At 37.3% G+C, this 24,195-nt stretch overlaps 1 protein-coding gene across 1 annotated transcript in view; it reads right to left on the bottom strand.

The window, feature by feature from the left end:
* HSD17B4 (hydroxysteroid 17-beta dehydrogenase 4) overlaps positions 1 to 24,195 on the bottom strand; it is a 92,803-nt gene that overhangs the window by 43,330 nt on the left and 25,278 nt on the right. The window contains exons 9-14 of the mRNA XM_026015330.2: positions 13,178 to 13,269; positions 9,999 to 10,023; positions 8,192 to 8,320; positions 6,150 to 6,253; positions 4,449 to 4,685; positions 1,052 to 1,103 (exon numbers count right to left, since the gene is read on the bottom strand). Of these exons, the coding sequence (XP_025871115.2) occupies positions 1,052 to 1,103; positions 4,449 to 4,685; positions 6,150 to 6,253; positions 8,192 to 8,320; positions 9,999 to 10,023; positions 13,178 to 13,269 (639 nt within the window). The remainder of the gene's footprint in view (positions 1 to 1,051; positions 1,104 to 4,448; positions 4,686 to 6,149; positions 6,254 to 8,191; positions 8,321 to 9,998; positions 10,024 to 13,177; positions 13,270 to 24,195) is intronic.

A 24,195-nucleotide genomic window follows, 5' to 3' on the forward strand; every position in this document is an offset into this window, starting at 1 on the left:
TCTAAAACTGAAAACTATGCCTTGCACATGGCAGGTAGCCAGCAGATATCTGACAAAGGCAGCCATTAAAGCCATGCACTGCCTCACAGAAAACGTATGCTGTACCATTGAAATAAAGCCATTCGGCTTCAAACGAGAAGAATCACATAAAATTTTTAGAGAAATAAAAAGACCTGAGAAAACATTACAGAAGTGCAGCTACTTGCTGACCTCTACGTCATATAATGTGAAATGATAAACAAGCACTTTTTTGTATTTTACAATCTTATATGGTCAGTATTTAATCAGACTGCTGATGCTGACATTAGAACAGTGTAACAAAGCAAATTTGTCAAATTGCAGTGGAAGAACGAGAAAAGCAGCTTTACAGAACAAGATATTACTGAGAAAAACAAAATTCATTATTACAGCAGACGTGATTTTATTTACTCTAAAACAAAACAGAAAAAAGTTAATAACAAGAAATTCTGGGGGACTGCTGGGTGGCTCAGTGGTTCAGCATTTGCCTTTGGCTCAGGTCATGATCCCAGGGTCTTGGGATCAAGTCCCTCATCAGGGCTCCTCATGGGGAGCCTGCTTCTCCCTCTGCCTATGTCTCTGCCTCTCTCTGTGTGTCTCTCATGAATAATAAAATCTTAAGAACAAACAAGAAATTCTCTATGTTTTAATGCAATTTGCTTTATGAAAATCACTACCAACATAAATACCTGAGAAAGAAACCAAAAATCATATTTATAGGAATTACATAGGATTACACACAATTACTAAGTTTAGAACACACATACATAAAAAAGACTCTTTTCAGGTGTTAATAGCATATATAACAGTGGAAATAAACTGTCAGGAACCTGAAGTAATTTATTAAATAAGACTACCAAAGGACAAAGTTTAAGGTCACCAAAACAGCTATTCCTTCACATCTACTCTAACAGCTCACAATATGATTTATTTAAGTCACTCTGCACCAGCTTAACAAAATGACAAACTTTGGAAGGTTAGTTGGGAAATAAAATGAGGGTATGATTAAGAAATCAGTGCATCAAGAACTCACCTGCTCTGGGAAGTGGTTTATATAACTCCAAGTATTGCTCCCCATGGAGAACCTATGTGAGAGTCAACAAAATTCTATTAGCAGACTTTCCTGTTTCACAGGTTCTGCTATGGTTATCACTAATCACAAGTGATATTTCACTGCCTACATGCTCCCATCACTACTTCACCCAAGTTATCGGTCTCAGTTTGGCTTCTGCTTCTTAACCATAGGATTCAAAAATAATCAGTTCCCTGAAGACTATCAGACTTTTTGGAGCAGAAAAGATAGCTTTGTGTTCTTTCTTGACACGCATAAATCTTTGTTGACCGATAATTGTGGATTGTTTGCCAATGCAAACACTAAACTAAGCTATTTTTTCAGTGCTTATCACTGTGTTTGGAACATACTGGGTATTTAATGAATGTCTATAGAATAAAAATGAGTAACTTAGCCAGTCCTAGTAACGTAATTTCAAATCACACATACCACATACAAACAACTCAACTAAAACAAAAAAGTAGGGATGCCTGGGAGGCTCAGATCATTAAGTATCTGCCTTTGGCTAAGGTCATGATCTCAGGGTCCTGGGATCAAGCCCCACATCAGGCTCTATGCTCAGCAGGAAGGCTGCTTCTCCCTCTGCTCTTCCCCGCTGCTCATGCTCTCTGTCTCAAATGAATAAATAAAATCTTAAAGAAAAAAATAAAAAATAAAAAAGTAAAACTTACAACTATATTCAAAGTAAAAGAATTAACACTGTCAATATTTCCCTGGTGTAAGATCTTATATATTATCTGAATCTATAGATATAGACATAGATCCATGTGCATCTATAAGATATATCTTATAAATTATCTATTAATAGATACCAAGAATATTGTGTTAACTTGATGGCCACTTAACCTCAATGTATGGAAGCAAGAAGATACCAATATAAGTAGGAAAACAATAGGACAGGAAAAATAAAACCTGACCCATGTATTCAAACGAGCACTCCCGCACTGACATGGGTCAGCTTTAATTTCCAATCTTCCTAAGAACCCAGAAGGGAAACCATGAGACAAATGCAGGATAGCCCATTCTATCAGATGGCCTGGAAACCTGAAGCTGGCAAGACAGGAATTTCAGCTCAAAATGGCATCATTCCCCACCACGATTTTGAACACTGTTTGTGGTTTTTCTAACTCCTTCCAACTCTGAAGGAGTACTCTGCAGAATTTTGAAACATTTGCTTTGTTTACACTTCAATTATCCAAATGGAACTGGAGGCAGCAAATACCAAGGGACAGGGACTAAACCAACCAGTGACCTGATCCGTATCTCATCTCCCTCTCAACTTCATCAGACGCTCAAATAAAATCAGATCTTGGGATGCCTAGGTGGCTCAGTGGTTGAGCATCTACCTTCAGCTCAGGGCGTGATCCCAGAACTCCGGGATCTAGTCCAACAGACTCTCCGCCGGGGACCTGCTTCTCCCTCTGCCTATGTCTCTGCTTTTCTCTGTGTCTCTCATGAATAAATAAATAAAATCTTTAAAAAATAAATAAATACTAAAATAAAATAAAATCAGTTATCACAGATTCAGAGCAGCAATAAGCTAATCCATCCTCTAGTACATGGGTCTCCTAATCATCAATGTCAGAGAACTGGCTCACAGCTCTATGATTCAAGAGTTATCCCTGGACTCATTACCTGAACCTTGCTCAGAGAAATGAAATCTACCCTACCTTAAAAGCTTTCTCACAGTTGTTCAGCTTCTTCCCTCCTGAAAGTTTGTTCACTTTGCTTCCCAAATACCACATCATTCTGATATTCCTCAGAGCTCATTCCTCAGCAGCCATTCCTTCTCAGTCTCTCTTGCTAATTCTTTCTCGGGTCTTCACCCTCTTAACACTTGCAGGGTCCTTAAGCTCAGACTCTTCTCTTTGTACACTCATACATTATGTGATTTCATCTAGTCTTGTGTTTTTACACATCACGGAGAGTCTCAGGACCCCAGGAAGACTTCTCTCCTGAACTCAGGACTCACATACTCAACTGCCCATTTTATACCTCCACTTGAATGAGTAATAGAATCTCAAGTGTGTCCAAATCAACTCCTGATCATCCCCACCTTAGTAATCATATATATCTATCTTATCATACACAGTATGTTATATTAACTATTATACATATTAAATATATTATATATATGGTAAATAACGTATAGAGACAGATATGTGTCGCGCGCGCTGGGGGCGACAACCGTCCAGGGCTGAGGGTAAGGGAATGAGGAAAAGAAAGGAGACATAAACAGAGTGGGAGCAGGAGGGACATATGGCCAGATTCAGCCACAATGCCAACTTTATTTGTATTATTCACTCTTTTATAAAGCAGGGTTAACAAGCAGGATATTTTAAGCTTAGTTCTCCAGACATGTCCTTTCACAGTAGACAGCAACAGTATGCGCCCTTGAATAGATAGCTATAGTATGTGTCCTTGAGCCAAAAGCCTTCAACAACAAGGGTGAGACAGGTGGGCAGCAGTTGGAAGAGTCAACAGAGAGCCCTTTTGCTCAATCCATTAACCCCTTCCTGGCACGCGGCTCCCAACAGATATGCACATCTATCATCCCAGTTACAAAAACTTTCATCCTCGGCTTCTCTTTCCTTTCCTCAGAGCCATCCTTTCCTCAGAGCTAGCCTTTTGCTTAACTTACAGAAGAGACTCCTAACAAGTTTCTCTGCTTCTGCTTGGCTTCCAGATAATCTCTTCTCTATGCAATAGCAAAAATGAACCTGTGGGCAAACACAGGCAGGTCCTATCACTCCTTAGTACAGAGCACTACAAATTGCTCCCCCAGGCTAATCAGAGTATAAGCTGCAATCCTTATAATGACTACAAGGCCCTCTTTCCTCACCACTCCCCTCTGGTTCATCCTACAGCTACACTGGTCCCCATACTGTTCCCCAAACAAGCCAACCACACACCTGGCCCCGGGGCCTTTTGCAATTGTTCTCTCTGCCTCAAATACTCTTCCCAGATAATTACCTGGCCCAGTATCATCAGGTAAGAATTATCACGCCCATTTTATAGTTAAGGAAACTGAAGCTTAGTGCAGTTCTTTACTGTTGGTCAAACAGCAAGTAAATGGCAGGGAGAGAATTAAGAACACTATGCCGGGATTATGGGACTGGATCTAATTGCTGTCTTCTTTTTTTTTTTTTTGCTTGCCGCCTTCAACTCTCTTCTATTTTTAAAAAGAAAAATCAAAAGATATGCTAAATCTTTACTCCTGAATCAACTGCTACAATGTTATTAATACATGAATATGTGCACACACATGCACCCGCACACACCCACACCATGTGATAAGTATGTCAATACTATTTAAAGAAACCAAAAGAAGCAAATAAAGCTTCCTTATTATACATACCTTTGCCAAGTTGACTGAAAACCCAGGAATCTCTGATAGTCCTCCACCTATTACAAATTTCTGAGCTATTATAACTCCAAAGGTAGGCAAACAGGAGAAATCGGTGCTTCCTTCATATATAAATTTCATATCTTTGGGTTCCTTGACCGATGCCCCCACGCCTAGGGCATACATAATAGTTTCCAGTTCCGTGTAAGCAGAAGAAAATGGAGGAAATTTATGACCAATGGCTCCAGCCTATGAGAGAGGTGTAGAAAATTATTTTTTCACTGACATTTTTGTTCAATACTTAACATTTTAACTTTTCCAAAACTATTAACTGCTTACAGACCTATTTTGCTTTTGAAGAGATGTGAAGAGAATGTTATGTTGGTGAAATTCATGGAGTTTCATTATATTTTATTTTAATAGAAAACAATCAGAAAATGTGTGGAAAAGGACTTCATTTACAGGTAAGTACATTTTTATTGTTTGCTTCTTACTAACAGTATGTCTCATTTTCAAATTTCCCGTATCCAATGGTGAGAAGCCCTATTAGCTCAGCACCTATTAGCAACTCAAAAATACAAAATAATAATAATAATAATAATAATAATAATGAATATATCATAAATAGGGATAGTGAATTGCCCTGTAAGAGCTAATGTATAAAATTCACTGTAAAGAGATGAGCAGAACACTGCCTAATACTTGTAAATGAGATTGCCTCATAATGGTTTTAGTTAAATTGAGATTTTACTTTAAGTGCCTCACTAGGAATGCCCCTTATCTAATTGATACCATTACTTTTCTACTTAAGTGATATGTCTAGGTAATGTGTGAAGTATACATTAAGTTAAAAAAGAATAATGTCCAGTTATCAATCATATTCATTCTGAAATGGGCTGAGAGCTAAGAATGGTTTTTATATTATTAAAGAGTTAAAAAAAAAAGAAAAACAGGAAGAATATATGACAGAAATGGTATGTGGTCCATAAAGCCTAAAACATTTATTATCTGGCCCTTTCCTGAAAAAGTTTGCCAGCCCGTAAAGTAGTATCATATCTATAATCCTATCATATTCTCAGGGTTAAAATTAGATTGTTAACTTTATCACCATGTCTGCCCTGAGTCACAAAACTCCAAAATCAAATACACCAGATGATTTATTTCTTACTATTTATGCACTACCATTTTTTGCTTAAAGGCTAAAGATGGGAGACAGTAAATCAGCAAATTTCACATGAGCTATAACCACGTCCTATTAGAATTTCTGACACAATGGGAGGCTCCTAATTTGTAGCCATGTTGAAATAGTTCCAAAATAAAATCTATCAATGCTTTCTCTGAAAAGAAAAAAAAAAAAAATGACTCCAAAGAGGCACTTCAATAGATATCCTTTCCTAAAAAGTTAGAAAAATAGTAACTAAAGTCGGTTTATCAACAATACGACCAAAAAAGTGGGCGTGGGGAGAGACATTTGTCTAATTATACTAAAGACGTAAAAGTCACACAAGGCTACATTTCAGCCTTATGTTCATTCAAATTCTATGAATACTTAGTACAGATTTTAATGAAAGTTTTGTAGTCACTTATCTTTCCTATTTAACAATAAATTAGTAGCTTGGAAAATAATGTTTTCTGTATGAAAGAAAAAAAAAGAAAGAGAGAAAGAAAAGAGAGACTCTTTGGAGAAAGTATAGGCTTTTCTCCTCTACTTACAAATTCTGATGTAGCTGTTGATGCTGCATGACTCGTATGATTTGTTGAAACTCCTCCATCCGAATCTATTGTATTTACAACTCCAATTAAACTGGCAACTGATTCTAAAAAATAATAACAACAATAATGCTTTTGTTAAAGATGTGACTAAGAAAGGCAACAATGTACGAGATAATCGCTGCTATGACATTCAGCAAGCCAGCCACAGAACTGGTCCTCATGAACTGGATATATGAGGCTGGGCTATTACAGGAAAAAACTGTCAAAGACATTGAAATAGACCAAGGATAACTGGGTGTTTTCAATGGAGAACAAGACACTATCCAGCATTCTCTTCTTGGGTTATGATTCTAAGGAGACTCTGAGCTTTGCCATGACTGATCGCTTTTACAACTCCACTGAGTGGGACCTTTGTCCTGAGACATGCCATTTTAGGAAAACCTAATTTCCCTTCTCTCCCCACCACCCTCCCTCTCCAGGATAGAACAATGCCACAATTACCTCTGAACTCCCTCCTATCTCAAATGATAGCTCTGAAGATAGTACACAAAGTTCTTCCAGAGAAAACCATCATTATGACCAGAGATTACAGAGAGGGTTCAGAAGCTGCTGTTCTGGGGTCAAAAAGGTTAATAAAGGAGATTCATGGGGCATCCACATATGCCATAAGATTCTAGAGACTCGGGGACCTTTCTAGCAAACCTTGGCACTATGGGCCTCCTTCCAAACTTGGACCAAAACTATAAGCAAACCAAAGAGTGAGATGTGATCAGGAGAGCTGCCACTCCTGGTGACACTAATGGAGAATCTCCTTGCCACTGAGTCCTTTCCTCACTGCACCACTCAGACTTCTGTCAAAAGGAGGCTTTAAATTGAAAGTCGCCTTGCTACAGGCAGAAAAGGACCACACCCTGACACAGACAGCCTGAGTTAACTCGGCTCAGACACTGTGAAGTGGGCCACTCACTACGTTTGTCTGGGACTTAGTCTGTCATCCGTAAGATGAGAATAGTTGTACAGAAAATGTGAGATTTTTCTCCTAACTGTACTTCAGATACTTAGAAGTATTTTTTTTTCATTTATAATTATGTGATTCATTTAGTTAGCTTTTTCTTGATAATACTTGTAAGGCAATGAAATGAAACTTTGACATCAGAGCAAAGTTTTTAATATATTTCTTCCTTTTTCCTTTCATTCATTTTCATCGATGGGTGACTGTTATTCACAGGCTAAATTTATCACAAACATCAAAATATGGATATAGCCAATGCTACCTACCATCAATGACCTAACAATTGTGATACCATCTAATTGAGAAAAAAGACAATGAAAATTTCAGTGAGTGTACCAGCAGGTAGGAAAATGTCATTAAGGAGGGAAAAAACCCAGATTAGTCAGTTTTTAAGATATATATTCTCTTACCAAACACTGAATACAAAATTACTAAAAGGAAAAAAAGATTTGTCTGTAAAATAACCCTGAATCACACTATCTTTCCCAGATAAGTCCTTTAAATTTCATATATGATATGCATATGTGAGTTACACTAGAAAAAATAATGTGATTTTTACTGGTTGTCTATTTCTGTGGCAGATCATAAACGACTCAATAACTCAAGGTAACAAGCATTTACTGACTCCTTTCTGAGTTCAGTACCAAGCAAGCACCAAATACAAAAGCAGCACAACCAAGACACAATCTCTGCCTCCAAAGGAAGCAGTGAAGAATCACATACTTCTGAAACAAAAGCAGCTTTGATGAGATTGCCAAGTAGTCAGAGTTGAGCTAAGAGAGAGATCAGTATAATCTGAAATATCTGAGGGTGGATTCCCCACCTGGACGTCCACCAAAAATGTAGAATTACAAAAAAAAAAAAGGAAAAACTGAAGGCGGCTCGACATACATATCTTAAATTTGAAGAGTTCTAACAGCTACCAGAGAAGAAAATGGGCTCTAGTTAAAACAAGATAATTCTGTAAGAGAGGAGTATGTTCTGCTGTCTCTGGTTCCCCAGCCAGGAGTGAATGGACTCAGGACTCTACCTTGAATACTCTGCGGCTTGGTGGCATTGTCAAAGTCACAGATCTTCTTCCAGTTGGCCTTCACTGCCTCAGGAGTCACTGGCTGATTCTGCTGCCTCACAATGGCCCCAAGGGTCCGCTCCCAGCGTACTGGTCACAGAAACAAAACAAAGAAAAGGAGTACAGATTTTTAAGAGAAACACAGAAAGTCAAATTCATCTGCGCCCCTTGAATTTTTTTTAACCTTAAGAGAAAGGGAACTTGGGGCAAAAAACAGATCCTCACAGCAAAAGGGTTTTGCTACAAGCCTTTAAATGGGTTTTTCTTCAAATAACAAACCCATTGGAATAATGTGAATTTAAAAATATATATATTTAAAGCAGAAGGGAAAAACTTCTCCTCTGACTACCCCAGACAGTACCAAAGGTAGAATGTAACACTGAATCATAAAAATTTAAACTCTATAGATTCACACAAAAAGACTGACTTCACGACCACAGATCACGTGGATAATATACTTCAAGGTAACAGAATAGAACTTTGTTAAACAGCAAAGTGAGGACACGTGGTGATAATAGGTCAAAGGCTCCAGATACCCAAATTAATATATCACATGGCCCCAAATAATTCCCCTTCCCCTCCTTTTGCTCTTGGCTCCTTTTCCACAGGAAGCCAACTAGACTAGGGCATATGCACCAAAATCGTTACTGTTGTGTAAGTTCTCTGAGGAGAAAATTTTAATACTGTTTTCTTTTCAAAAAGCCCAAGGAATACAATAACCATAGTAACCTTATTTAATTAAACATAATGGTCAGACTTTGACAATATTAAATTGAAGATCCACTTCAAGGAATGACAGGAAAGCCTGCTCCTAGAGCTTTCCTATCGACAGAGTCCCAGAAAAAGTTTTCATTCCAACAACTGATTTTCTTTCTTAAATGGATATCCTAAGACACTTCTATTGAGTAATGCTTGAGTAGTGTACATTATTTTAATGACCAAAGAGAACAGTCATTTATGATCAAAATATTTATACCCTATGTTACAACAATATTCTCCAATAATGACAACCTTTTAAACAACTCAAGTGAAAAAAAAAAAAAAACAACAACAACAACTCAAGTAGTTTCGATACCAACACCCAACTGAAAACTTGATTTAGGATACTGGAATTTTCACAATTTTTTTTTTTAATGTCATGAAGCAAATATTCAATTTGAAGCACAAAAGATTTGACAGATGGAGAGAGGATTGAAGCCACATGAGTTTCCTACTGAACAAAAGGGGAATAATTTCCAGACATCAGTTGCAATTTCTGTCTCGGCAAGTTGTTCACTGTGATTCCTCCCTGCTACCTCCTGATGTCTCATGGTCCCAAGGAAGAAAAGAATCAAATGAGATAAATGGAAACCCTTGCCTCTGTGTCATCTGACACAGAGTTCTTCCCATCTTCTCCAAACAGCCCTCTCTCCCACTCAATTTCTCTGCAGAATGTGCAAAGCCAGAGATAGGGAGGCCAAACATCAACACCAAAACATAAGTGGAGAATAAGGGCTGCCAACAGGAAAAAGAAAAAACAAACAAACAAAACTCAGTGGTTTCTTGAAAATGCCAAAAGCCTGTAGGACAGCTTCCCTGTTTTAGAATACCTGTCAGTATAACCATGTTTGAGTGTGACCATGCATGCAGAGGCTCCAATGGTAAGGCTTTGGGCAAGATCTTTACACAGCTGATTGGATGTGTGAGGTTAAAAAAACAGAAACAAAAAAAACAAAAAAAAAAAAAACAGAAACAAGGTATGGCAAACTGAAAACTGAGAGAGACTTACGTTTTCCAATCCATCCTCCTCCAACCTACCAAAAAAGAGGGATAACAGTTACATCAACTAAAGTGAATCAGGAAAAGAATATTTTAAATTAGAAGATCAGGCATCTACCTTACTAAGAGTATCCAAAGGCTAGATCATAATGGATGAAAATAATACAGCTCTACAAGAGTCCACGGGCCTCCAGAACTTTGTGCTATTCGTTTTATCAGAGTAGAAATACAAAGCAGCACAAGGTAGTAGAAATGCATATGGTAAAGAAGCATGACTGACATCAAAAACTAAGGCTTCAAACTAATTCTTCTACTTATTAGTTGCGTGACCCTCATCAAATTATCTGAATTCCCTAAATCCAAGGCTCCTCTCATGTAAAATAATGATACTATTTTTCATGAGATAACCATAAAGGTTAAACAATATAAAAGAGTAAAATTGCCCAGCACAACACAGGCGTGAAATCACATCCCTCTAGAAAGACCTAGTGAATGGGCATCTGGGTGGCTTAGTCGGTTAAGTGTCAGCCTTCAGCTCATGTCATGATCCCAGGGTCCTGGGATCAAGCCCCATGTTGGACAACCTGCTCGGTGGGGAGCCAGCTTTTCCGTCTCTCTGCTCACTCACTCTCTCACTCTCTCTCTCAAATAAATAAAATCTTTAAAAAAAGAAAGACCGGGATCCCTGGGTGGCGCAGCGGTTTGGCGCCTGCCTTTGGCCCAGGGCGCGATCCTGGAGACCTGGGATCGAATCCCACGTCGGGCTCCCGGTGCATGGAGCCTGCTTCTCCCTCTGCCCGTGTCTCTGCCTCTCTCTCTCTCTCTCTCTCTCTCTCTCTCTGTGTGTGTGACTATCATAAATAAATAAAAATTAAAAAAAAAAAGAAAGACCTAGTGAATGAAAAAATAAAAAGGAAAGAAAACTAAAAGTAGGATTTGACTTAATGAATTACATATGTCATTTTAATATAACACTTTTATGGAGAGAAGGCAAATGGCCAAATATATTAACTGCTACAAAGAAAGATCCATTTTTTCCTAGAGGTCATGCATGGGAATCCCAGAAGAGAATGTCTAATATATATATATTATATATATAGTTGCCAATCTTCCAGCACAACTACAGCATGCTGGAATTTACCATTAGAATTTCACACGAATAGGACAAAACTGTGTTCTCAGCACACAGAACACATCTTAGTGGCTCTAGGTCAAGGGTCTGGATATTTATCACCCTTTGGCTTGATATTAATATGCCTACAACATTTACAATAGACCTATCAGTCCTGATGCTGTCAGAGTAGATACAACAGCAGTGTTTTTGGTAATAGCCAAGAGAGAGATCACATTTTACTCTATTTTGGGAGTGAAGCAACAAGCTGTAAGCTCCTCACAGGCATTAAACACAGGAGCTCCAGCTGAGTCAAAGCATCTCTACATTACACTCTAGATAGCACTCAGAACTCTGCAAACAAAGAGGCAAAATTCATTTTCAAGATTTCAGTCAAGATATTATAGGTGTTTAATATATTTTCTGAATCATGCACACAAAATGCTCCTCAGTAAAAATGTTCATGATGTAGTAAAAGGACAACATATAAAACTTCATCTACAAAATGACCTCGTTGTCCCCAGAGGTCTGGCTGTGTGCATAAAACACACATCTAAAAAAAAAAAAAAAAACACTATTCCACTAAGAAATAAAAGCCTGGAAGGATACAGAAAAATACAAATAGTAGCTATCTCTAGATACGGGTAATGTTGATGATTTTTATTTTCTTCTCTACACTTTGCTATATATTTCGTTTACTACAAAGGCATGTATGATTTTTGTCCACAGAATTAATAACAAACAAAATTGTAAAACATAAAAAGTTTTAAAAATTCCTTAATGATGTAAAAGATAGGGAGACCAAATTCTGAGACCTAGACAGCTTGATATTATTAAATTTGCAAAGTTCTTATAAAGTACTTTCCACCTCTAATATTCCACAATTCACATTCAGTGCTGTGATTAAGAAAGTGGAGGCACACATCTCTACATGTGCAGACTGTTTTTTATTTTAACAGCTTTTTATTCAAATGCATCAGGTTAATATAGCAGTCACTTCAAACTAAGCCAGGTTATTTTGATACCAAGAAATATTTTTGGCTTTCACAGTATTCTTCGTCAACAGGTTAATTATTACCACAGAGAATCAAAGGTTGGGGGGCGGAGATCTAAAATATAACAGTTCTAGAAAAAAAAAAAAGAGAGAGATCACACCCAAATGAGGAATCAAAGATGTATACATTGGCATAAAGAGATTTAAAAGGACTTTGTGCTGTGAAAAGTGGATCTCTTTGGATGTGTGCTTTTTATTTTTACAATAAACATTTAAAGCTCTGCAACAAGGAAAAATAGAAACATCTGTTTCTAAAGTTAAAGTAAATAATAGTTATGTCTGGATCTATCACACCGAGACTAAATTTCTGCTACAGTGATTAACAGTTCCAATTGAAAAGTGACTGTTACATACTAGATCCCATGCTAAGTGTCTGACTCTTGGTTTCAGCTCAGGTCATGATCTCTGGGTGATGGGATCGAACCCTGTGCCAGGTCCCACGCTCAGCGTGGAGTCTGCTTTAGATTCTCTCCTCTCTCTCCCTGTCCCTCCTCTCATTTGAGTTCTCTCTCTCTCCCAGATGAATAAATAAATCTTTTTTAAAAATGAAAATATGATTTCTAGTTGTCACCACAAAAGCTGAAGAAATCTGATGCTCAGGAACATTAATTTGTATGATATTCCAGCAAGCCAGCAATTATCAAAACAAAAATCCAAAACCCAATCTTGCTGACTCTAAACCCTAAGTTCCATCCTTTTACTTTCACATTCAGGTTCCCAAACCAAATAAAACATTCTCCATTTGACTAAACACATCAAACCAGTCACATTTTCATTTGGTAAGAATATTAAAAATGAAGAAGTAAGGAAAAACAGAATTTATGAAGTTGCTGTTACTTCTAAAAAGGGCATTTGTCAACATTTGCTCCTTAGTTAACCATGATATTAAAAATTACACAATTGATAGCAACTCATGCAGTTCTTTGCAAGTGTGAGCAACTGGAAAATATTAATGTTTAGACCATTTTTTAATATATAATTACACAAATATTGCTTTGAGAGAAAGCAGGAAGGGGGAGATTACCTCAAACAAGCTACCATTTTCCTCACAGCTCTCGTGGCAAAGCCAAAGGACCAGGGGGGCCACGTAATCTGGCTTCAGAGCTTTCAAGAGATCTGAAATAAAGACCAAAGAAAGGTATAAATAAGAATGTACACATATTTCATCATTGATTTTGCTTTCTGAAAACTCCTTACTTACAAATTATAGGTAACTCAGGGACTTTTTAAATAAGTAAAAACAAAATTAGATCTATATAATTAATCTAAAACTCAAAGCTTTTGGAATAACTATCAAATCCCAATTGAGACATTCCAGAAGTTCCCTCAAGCTTCTAACTTTGAAGGCAACAGATATGCCTTTCCAATAATGGTAACACACTATTCAGGGGAAGACAAGTTAGAGTTGCCCTGGCAATAACTGGTGAACAAAACTCTTTCTAATATGAAGAACTGAAGTGTCATTCATTCCCAAAACTATTTTGCTGTTTACCAGCAGTAGCAAAGACAAATCCTCTCTAAAGAAAACACTACCATTTCATAATGCAGAATCAACATAGATTAAGATTATTAAAAATCACCAAGAATAAATGAAGGAAAACCACGAGTGGAAATCAAAAGAAACAAACAGATTTAAACTACAGTGAGACAGAGATATTGGCATTTAAAATATAACACATATGAAAGCTAATTACACATTCAAAAAATAAAGAATATAATCACAATGCTAAGCAAACCACAAAGAAACTGTCAAGAGTAAATAGGGAGAACATATCTGAAAGTGGGGGAAAGGAAGACCTACTGAAAGGGAAAAAAAATTTAAATGTTACACAGTAATAAATCAGACACACATAAAGAGTGAATTAATGAAATGAAAGACACAGTTGATGAAATATTCAAAACAATTTAAGAAACAAGAACAGAAATATTAAGGAGAAGGTAAGAGAAATTTAAGAGAAGTTAAGAAAAAAGAAAAGGGACAGAATTAGGTCTACCATACATCTAACTGACACATAGAAAGAAGAGAGCAGAAGAATAATGCCTCGAAAGATGAAGGCCAAAATTTTTCTGGAACTTATAAAATTAAAAAATATAAACCATGAATCAACAGATCAAGAAATCAATGTAATAAGCTGAACATGCTAGACACATAAAAAGAAATGCATGCCCAGATATAGCAATGAAAGAATAGAACACAGAAGAGGAAAACATGATCTTAAAAGCACCAGAGAGAAGAGTAAACCTCTATTAAAAAAACGATGATTCAACAACTATTAGAATCAGAAGCAAGTGGAACAGATTCATCAAAAATGTTGGGAGAAAATAACAATCAGTCTAGAATTGTAGTCCCAGAAAAATGGTCTTTCAAGAAGGAAAATGAAATAAATACGTATCAGATTTAAAAAAAAAGTGAGAGAATATATAAAAAACAGAGACTAAAGGAACTTCTAAAGGGCATATTCTAAGGAGGTGGAAAATAACCCAAAGGAGATGGTAAAAGATATAAAAAATGATAAACATATGTAAGTCTAAAAAATATTTTCCATATAAAATATTAACAAGGTAGGGGTGCCTGGGTGGCTCAGTAGGTTAAGTGTCTGCCTTCAGCTCAGGCCATAATCTCAGGGTCCTGGGATGCAGCCCCGCATCAGGATACCTGCTCAGCGGGGAGTCTGCTTCTCCCTCTTCCTCTGCCCCTTTCCCCACATGTGCGTGCTCTTTCTGTCTTTCTCAAATATATAAAGGCTTTAAAAATAATGACTATGATAATATCTAATTTAAGAGTTTAAAAAAGAAAACTACAATAACAGAAAGTAATAACACACGAGTCAGAAAGTGGATGACTAGGTTTAAAGTGTTCTTGAATCCTTACAACGTTCAAAATAGGAGTCAACACATCATTTAAGGTACCAGCAAAATAAAAGAAATAAGCATTCAGTAACCTGTTGGACATCAGCCTTAGCAATAACTTTATGGATATATCTCTTTAGGCAAGGGAAATAAATGCAAAAATAAACTACTAGAACTATACACCAAAATAAAATGCTTTTGTACAACAAAGGAAACCATGAACAAAACAAAAAGGCAGTCTACTAAATCAGAGAAGATATTTGCAAATGACATATCCAATAAGGGGTTAATATCCAAAAATATATAAAGAACTTACACAACCCAACACACACACACACACACACACACACACACACACACACACAAAATCCAAATAATCAGATTAAAAATGGGCAGAGGACCTGAAGACATTTTTCCAAGGAAGACATACAGACAGACGCCCAACAGACATATAAAAAGATGCTCGACATCACTAATTATCAGGGAAATGCAAATCAAAACACAATGAGCTTTTACCTCAGATCAGTCAGAAATGGCTAGTATCAAAAGGTCAAAAAATAACAAATAATGGGGAGGATGTGGAGAAAAAGAAATCCTCATGCACTGCTGGTGGGAATGTAAACTGGTGCAGTCCCTGTGGAAAACAGTAAGGAGGTTTCTCAAAAAAATTAAAAATAGAAATGCTATATGATCCAGTAATTCCACTACTGGGTATCTATCCAAAGGAAAAAAAAAAGTTATTTAAAAAGATATATGTACCTCTATGTTTATTGCAGCTTTATTTACAATAGCCCAGATATGGAAGCTACCCAAATGTCCATCAATAAATGAATGGTTAAAGAATATGCGGTATATATCTACAATGGAATATTACTTAACCACAAAAAAGAATGAGGTCCTGCCATTTGTAACAACATCAAGAGACCCAGAATATAGTAAGCTAAGTGAAGTTAAGTCAGAGACAAATTTCCGTATGATTTCATTCATGTGGAATCTAAAAACCCAACCAAACAACCAAAAACAAACAGAAACAAACTCATAAATATCAGAGAACAAACCAGTCATTGCCAGAGGGGAGGACTACAGGGAGATAGGCAAAATAGTGAAGAGGATAAAGATACAAACCTCTAGTTATAAAATAAATAAGCCACGGAGAAGAAATGTAGACCACAAGGGGTATCGTCAATAATATATCATGAGGATCAAAAACAAACTGAACTATAAAGTATTTAGCCATGTATTTATTACTTTTTTTTAAAAAAAGGATAAGGGAAAGAAAACCAAACATTTTCTTTAAGTGTTGCCCCTTGGGGGAGTCAAAGGAAGTCGGATGAACAGGTAACAAAAGACAGATGCAAGTTATTTGTAATGCTCTAGTTTGAGGGTGACAGCTAGTCTTCAAGATGGGCCCAGTGATCTCCACCTACTCTCATTCACCCCTTTTTTGTGGTCCCCTCCCACAGTGTACCACAGACCAGTGTACCACAATTGGTCTGTGTGACCGGTAGGATAGAAGTGATAGTATATCACTTATAAAAGTTAAGTTATGGAAGATATTGTATCTTTTGTTTTGGTGGCTGTTGCTCTCGTTTTCCAATTATTAGCTCTGGGGGAAGCCAGCTGCCATATTAAGCGCAGTCCTATAGAGGGGCCAGCAAGTTGAGAACTGAAGCCTCCAGAAAACAGCTAGGAAAGAAAGAAGGCATCTTATTAACAGTCATCCACATGCTTGGAAATGGATGCTCCAATCCAGCCAAGCTTTCGTATTACTGGAGTCTCAGCAAACATCTTCATTAAAACCTCACTAGACACTAGAGACCCACAACTTCCCAGCTAAGTCATTCTAGATTCCTGACCCCAGAAACTATGTGAGATAATAACTGTTTATTGTCTTAATCCACAAAGTTTTTGAATAATTTATTATATAACAATAAATAACTAACACAACTTAGAAAGGTATTCATGGGTATTAACTTATGATTGTTTTATTTCATGTAAAAAACGTAAGCTATATACATTACTTTTGATTTATCAAACATATTTCAAAGGGGGGAAGTGAAATTGCAAATGTCTCCACACATTAACTAAAATTCAAACTCTATCAAATAATTATTATGATAACGTGTGAGTAGGTATTTAAGAGGAAGCAAAGAAAAACTCTGGGGCAAAATAAATTTTCAGCTTTCCTAAACTATAAAAGAGTAATAAAAACAAAAATAATAGCAAAAATTTACTATCTGAAGGATCTTTTTAAAATGATCTACAACAACTTGGGGACGCGTGGGTGGCTCAGCAGCTGGGCATCTGCCTTCGGCTCAGGGCGTGATCCCGGGATCCGGAATCAAGTCCCACATCAGGCTCCCGGCAAGGAGCCCGATTCTTCCTCTGCTTGTGTCTCTGCCTCTCCCTATGTCTCTCATGAGTAAATAAATAAATCTTTTAAAAAAAGGAAAATTATCTACAACTCTCTTACTTTACAGAAGACAAAACAGGTCCAGAAAGATTAAGTTAGATGTCTAAAGTAGATCTTATTTTCTAAACTTCTTTTACTAGAATATGGTGGCCATATAGAATACTACACTAATCATTTACCTAAGACTTCTACATTCTCCAAAAACAAAAAACAAATTTTCAGTTTTTCTTGAAAACTTACTGCTTCCCAAAGTGTACAGCCAATGGCAAAAAAAAAAAAAAAAAAGACTAAGGCAGCAGATATCTAGCAAACAAATGATGAACACAAAATTCTAAATAGTGTTTATCTCTTGGCATGAAGCAGAGGGGTAGAAAAGAAGATACAAAGTTAGATTGCCAAGTTATCGGTAATGCTGCAATTCCAGGGTGGAGTAGCAAGTTCATGACTATTATATTTTTAAACTTTTCTTCTTCCAATAATACTAGGAAGTGTTAAACAGTAACACTGTTTTGCATATATGTAGTATTCTACTTAAAAGGAAAAAAGGTGAATTGTAACTGTCCTTCATATAGTTTGGTTTCTTGAAAAAGAGCTACCATGATATGAATAGGAAAATATAAATAGTTTTTAAAATAAGGGACTTTTAAAAAATGGCCTTGTTGACAAGGAAAAGGGAAAAACAAACAAACAAACAAACTGAGATCTCTGGTCCAGTTATTCTACATTAAAGCAAATTGGTCAGGCACAGCTTCTTTTTTTTTTTTTTTTAAGATTTTTTTTTTAAATTTATTTGTTCATAGACACACAGAGAGAGAGGCAGAGACACAGACAGAGAGAGAAGCAGGCTCCATGCAGGGAGCCCAATATGGGACTCGATCCCGGGTCTCCAAGATTACACCCCAGGCTGCAGGCGGCGCCAAACCGCTGCACCACCGGGGCTGCCCTCAGGCACAGCTTCTAACAAAGAATAGCAAATATATACTTGGTATCACAAATCCCAAGTTCTAAGATGAATGTTAATGCAGATGTGAAAAGTAAAGGTTACTACAAACAAGTATTTGTTCCATGAAAAACCTAATTTTAAAATAATTTCACTCATCAATTGTATTGAGCCATTTCAGAGAAACAACTTTTAAAATATTATTAAGATTTTCCTTTTAGGAATGTTAAAAACCAGAAGTATTAAAAACCACATGGTTTTCCACTAGTCAAGTATTCTGTGTATTATATAATCAAGTATAAGATTAGGATCTCAATCATACACTTAAATTTTACATTCTGAAAGAACAAAGTTGGAAGGCTCACAGTACCTGGCTTCAGGACTCACTATATAACTATAGTAATCAAAGCCACTGGTAAAAGGACAGGCACAGAGATCAGTGGAACAGAACACATTATTCAGAAACAGACCCACACCTAACAGTCAATTGATTTTTTCACAAATGGGCAAAGGCAACCCAAAGAAAGAATGAGTACTAGTCTATAGGGCAAATGAACTAGTTTCTTCAACAAATAAACGGCTTTTTTTTAAAAGAACAAACTATTGTATTAAATAAAACAAGAGCTATGTGGACTTTATTTGGATCTCTGTGGAATTAGCCAACTCAAAAAAGGTATCTTTTATCTAATTAGTTATAATATTAATTTGGTATTAGGTGATGTTAAAGAATTACTTTGCTTGATGTGATGATAGCATGGTGGTTATAATGTCCACATCTGCCTGAGATAAGTTTCCAAAAATGTATTAGGTAGAATATAAAGTCTATGATATACTTTGAAACATTACAGAATGAAAAGGAAGACAGCAACCAAAAAAAAAAAAAAAATCATTCTGAAATATACCCAGAGCATTCTGCTTTCCTTAACAAAGAGCTGCCCTCACAGTAGACCACCAGAGCCTTATGTGACCTGGGGAAAGGGCAATTATACAACTGGAACCTCTGTAGCCTTCCTGCCTCAACTGAGGGGAAAGGGAAGAAACAGCTAAGAAATTCTTCTGAAAGCCACAACCCAGGACTCTAACTCACTAAACAAAATGGAGATTTCATCATAAGATTACACACCATTTTTTTTCCCTCCCTGTAACTTACAGCCACGTCAACAAGGCTACAGTACAGTAACAATGGATTATAACTGAGGGCTCCCAGGATATACCCTCCAGTTAACAAGGACTTACTTTCTAGGGAGACCCAAAAGCAACAGAGGACACAGAAACAAGGCTACAGAGGGAAAAAAAAACCTCTAACACAGTTAGCTACAGCAGACAATAACCACAGCCTAACTCCTCACAAGATAAACTTAAAACTTCATACTAAAGGCCTGTTTACTGTGCCCTCTATTACCCCAATACATCATGTTCAGCTTTCAACAAAAATTTCAAGGCATGCTAATAGGCAAGAAAAGCACAGGTGGAAGAGAAAAGCCAAGCATCAGAACCAGACTCAAATGTAATAGAGATTTTGGAATTAGAAGAATGGGAATTTGAAATATAAATCATATGCTAAGCGCTGTAATGGAAAAAGTCAGTAACATGCAGTAACAGATGGCCACTGTATGTAAAAGATGGAAACTCTAAGAAAAACTCAAAAGTAAATGCTACAAAATAAAACAGTGTAATAGAAATGAAAAGTCTATGAGCTTAAATGTATGTCAATAGAAACTTCCCAAACTAAAATGCAAAAATAAGAATTCATTTACTTATGCATGCATTTATGCATTTACGCATTTATGTATTTATATATTTAAGAGAGAGAGTATGCACTCAAGCCATGGAGGAGGAGCGGAGGGAGAGAGTGAGAAAGAATTTTAAGCAGAATCCATGCCCAGCACAGAACCCAATGTGAGGCTCGATCTAAGAATCCTGAGATCATTACCTGAGTTGGAATCAAGAGACAGATGCTTACCTAACTGAGCCAAAAATAATTTTGAAAGGGGAACAGATATCCAAGAACTGTGGGATAATTACAAAAGATATAACATGCACAAAAAGGGAATACAAGAAGGAGAATAAAGAGAGAAACAGAAAAAATATTTGAATAATGGCTGAATGTTTTCCAAAATTAGTGAAATACACCAAACTACAAATCCAAAAGTTCACAATCTAGCAGTTTACTGCCAAAAGTCACCACCTAAGTATACTATATTCCAACTTCAGAAAAACAAGTGTACGAAAATCTTGGGAGAGGAAAAAAATGCCTTGCCTATAAGTAAAGGGAGAGAATTATGTCAGACTTCTCTTCAGAAACCATGTAAGAAGCAAGACTCCGGAAGGCAGACTGAAATATTTACATATTGAAAGAAACAAACTACCAATCCAGGATCCTGTGTCAGTGAAATCATTCTCCAAAAAGGGAAAGAGATTAAGGGAAGAAAAAGATAAAATATAGGCTGAGAAAAAAAAATTTACAAAACACATATCTGATAAGGAACTTATTTCCAAGATACGCAAAGAATGCTAAAAACTCAACAGTAAGACAAAACACTCAATTTAAAAATGAGTGAAAGATGTGAACAGACAGACACATCACCAGAGAAGATAGATAAATTGCAAAGAAGCATAGGAAAAATGCACAACATTATGTCATTAGGGAACTGCAAATTAAAACATGAGACACTACTACAGACCTTCAGAAAGACTACTACAGACCTTCAAAAGACTTACGCAAGAAATGCCTGCAAAGATGTGGAGCAATAACAACACTCCCTCATTACTAGTGGGAATGCAACATGATATAGCCCTTTTTGGAAGACAGTTTGGAAATTTCTTACAAAGCTAAGTAGTCCTAGTCTTAATATACAAATCCAGCAACCATGCCCCTTGGTATTTAATCCAATACCAGTTGAAAATTTAGGTTCACACAAAAACCTGCACTTGAATGTTTATAGCCACTTTATTCATAATTGCCAAAAGCTGGAAACAACTACAATGTTTCTCATTCAGTGAATAAATAAATTGTGGTCCCTCCATACCAGGGAACATTATACAATGATAAAAAGAAATGAACCTCAGCCCTGGCTGACATTCAGGAAGAAGAGGAGAGGATGAAGAGGTGAAGCACGGTCAGCTGCAAGTCCAAGATGGCAGCAGTGGAGGAGTAGGAGACCTTAGTTTCATCTGGTCTCAGGAATTCAGCTAGATAGCTATTAAATCATTCTGAACACCTGTGAACTCAACCATAGAACTAAGAAAATAATAGCTGCAAGTCTACAATAGAAAAGCGACCATCTTCTGCAAGATAGGTACGGAGAAGTAAATCCGAGGAAAACTACAGTAAGATAGACTTGGGGGGGGGGGGAGCCCCTGGAAGCCGGCTACTGTAAAGTGACATAGCAGTGGAGCACAAAATCAGAACTTTTTAGAAGTGTGCTCCAGTGAGGGATGTTCCTGCCTGAAAGGTGCTCAGGCAGCAAAAGTGGGGTGGAATCCTCAGTGGGACAGCCTGGTCTCAGGATCCCCAGGGTCACAGGAAGACTGGGGGTGCCTGAGGATGGCAGAGTTCCCAGGCATCGGATCACGGAAGCCAGCTGTAGTCAACAAACCCAGGAGGGGTCTCTCAGCTCAGGGTTGCCATAATCCAGGAACCAGGGCACAGTTGGCATGACCACTCTCCAAGCAGTGGTCCCAGCAAGCAGCAGAACTGGCGAGAACCCCTTTCCTCTCCCAGGAGGAGTGGCACTCATGTGCAAACCAAAGAGGTCTGCAGGATCTGGGGACTCGATAGGAGGTCATGTCCTGAGATAGAAGTGCTCTCAGGCTGGGGGAGCACAAAGTGTGGATGGAGATAAGGGAGACAGTAGTGATGGACTGCTTTTCCCTGAGGGCGCAGAGAAGTGGGGATCCGAGTTCTGAGCTCCAGGGCTGGAGACTGGGAGCCCACCACTTTCACTCTCATCCTCTAAACAGGCATGGGAAGCCTTCAGGGAACAAAAGAATAAGCAATCCAGAGCAGATTACTTAGGCTGGCCACCTTGGCAAGGTACAATTCCCCCGGGGGGCAAAAACACTTGAGAATCCAGGCAACAGGTCCCTCTGCCAGAAAATCAGCAAGGACACCCAGCCAAGACCAAGTTTACCAATAGTAGAGAACTACAGAACTCCAGCACTAGGGGAAATAGTATATAGAATTCAATGGTTTGGTTTTTTTTGTTGTTGGTTTTTTTTTTTTTTTGATTCTCCAGTCTTTCAATTTTAATTTTTTTCTTTCCTTTTTTACAAATTTATTTTATTTGCTCTTTTTGTTAATATTTAATTTTCATTTTTAGTTATTCTATCCTTTCATTGTATTTACTTTTTTTTTTTTTTACATATAGAAGTTTTCTTTTTGTTACAATTTTGGGATCTAGTTTTCTAATAAATGAACCAAAATGCACACAGAACCCAATGTATTGCTCTATTCTGTTCACCTGTCTAATCCATTATATTCTCTTTTTTTAATACTTTTTTCTTTCCTTTTTTTTTTTGGTTTTGGGTCTCTTCTGATTTGTTTATAGTATATATTTCTCTGGGGTTGTTCCCATTTTAGTATTTTGTTCTCTCATTCATCTATTCTTGACTGTTGGGACCTAATCAGTATGGACATAAATAAGATGTTGTAACTAAAGTTCAGAATAACAATTATAAAGATACTAGCAGGGGGGAATCCCTGGGTGGCGCAGCGGTTTAGCACCTGTCTTTGGCCCAGGGCGTGATCCTGGAGACCTGGGATCGAATCCCACGTCGGGCTCCCGGTGCATGGAGCCTGCTTCTCCCTCTGCCTGTGTCTCTGCCTGTGTCTCTGCCTATCTCTCTCTCTCTCTGGGACTATCATAAAAAAAAAAAAAAAAAGATACTAGCAGGGCTTGAAAAAAGCACAGAAGAGACTAGAGAATCCCTTTCTGGAAAAATAAAAAAAACTAATGTCTAATCAAGTCGAAATCAAAAAGGCTATTAATAAGATGTAATAAAAAACGGAGGCTCTAACTTCTAGGAGAAATGACACAGAAGAGAGAATTCGTGATCTAGAAGACAAAATGATGGAGAATAAAGAACCTGAGAAAAAGACAGATAAACAACCTTTGGATCATGAGGGGAAAATTTGAGAGATAAGTGATACCATAACACAAAACAATATTAGAATAACTGGGATCCCAGAGAAAGAGAAAAGGGGGGGGGGTAGAATATATATTGAGGGAATTATATCAGAGACCTTCCCTAATCTGAGGAAGCAAACAGGCATCCAAGTTCAGGAGGCACAGAGGACCCCCCTGGAAATCTGTAAAAATAGATCAACACTCCAACATGCAACAGTGAAACTTGCAAATCTCAGAGATAAAGAGAAAAATCCTGAGAGCAGCTCATGACAAGAGATCCACAACCCAAGAAGGCTGAAACATCAGAGAGGCAGCAGACCTATCCAAAGAGACCTGGCAGGGCAGGAAGGACTGGCATGATATATTCAGGGTGCTAAATGAGAAAAACATGCAGCCAAGAATACTTTATCCAGCTAGGATCTCATTCAAAATAGAAGGAGATAAAAAGCTTCCAGGACAAACAGAAACTAAAAGTATTTGTGATCACCAAATTAGCTCTACAAGAAATATGATACAGGATCCTTCAAGCAAAGAGAGAGTCCAAAAGTAACACAGATCAGAAAGGAACAGAGACAATATACAGAAATAGGGCTGTACAAGTAATAAATGGCACTAAATTCCTAACTTTCAATAGTTACTCTGAATGTAAATGGGCTAAATATCCCAATCAAAAGACACAGAGTATCAGAATGGATAAAAAAGCAAGAATC

This window comes from Vulpes vulpes, chromosome 12, assembly GCF_048418805.1.
Source record: "Vulpes vulpes isolate BD-2025 chromosome 12, VulVul3, whole genome shotgun sequence".
NCBI lineage: Eukaryota > Metazoa > Chordata > Mammalia > Carnivora > Canidae > Vulpes > Vulpes vulpes.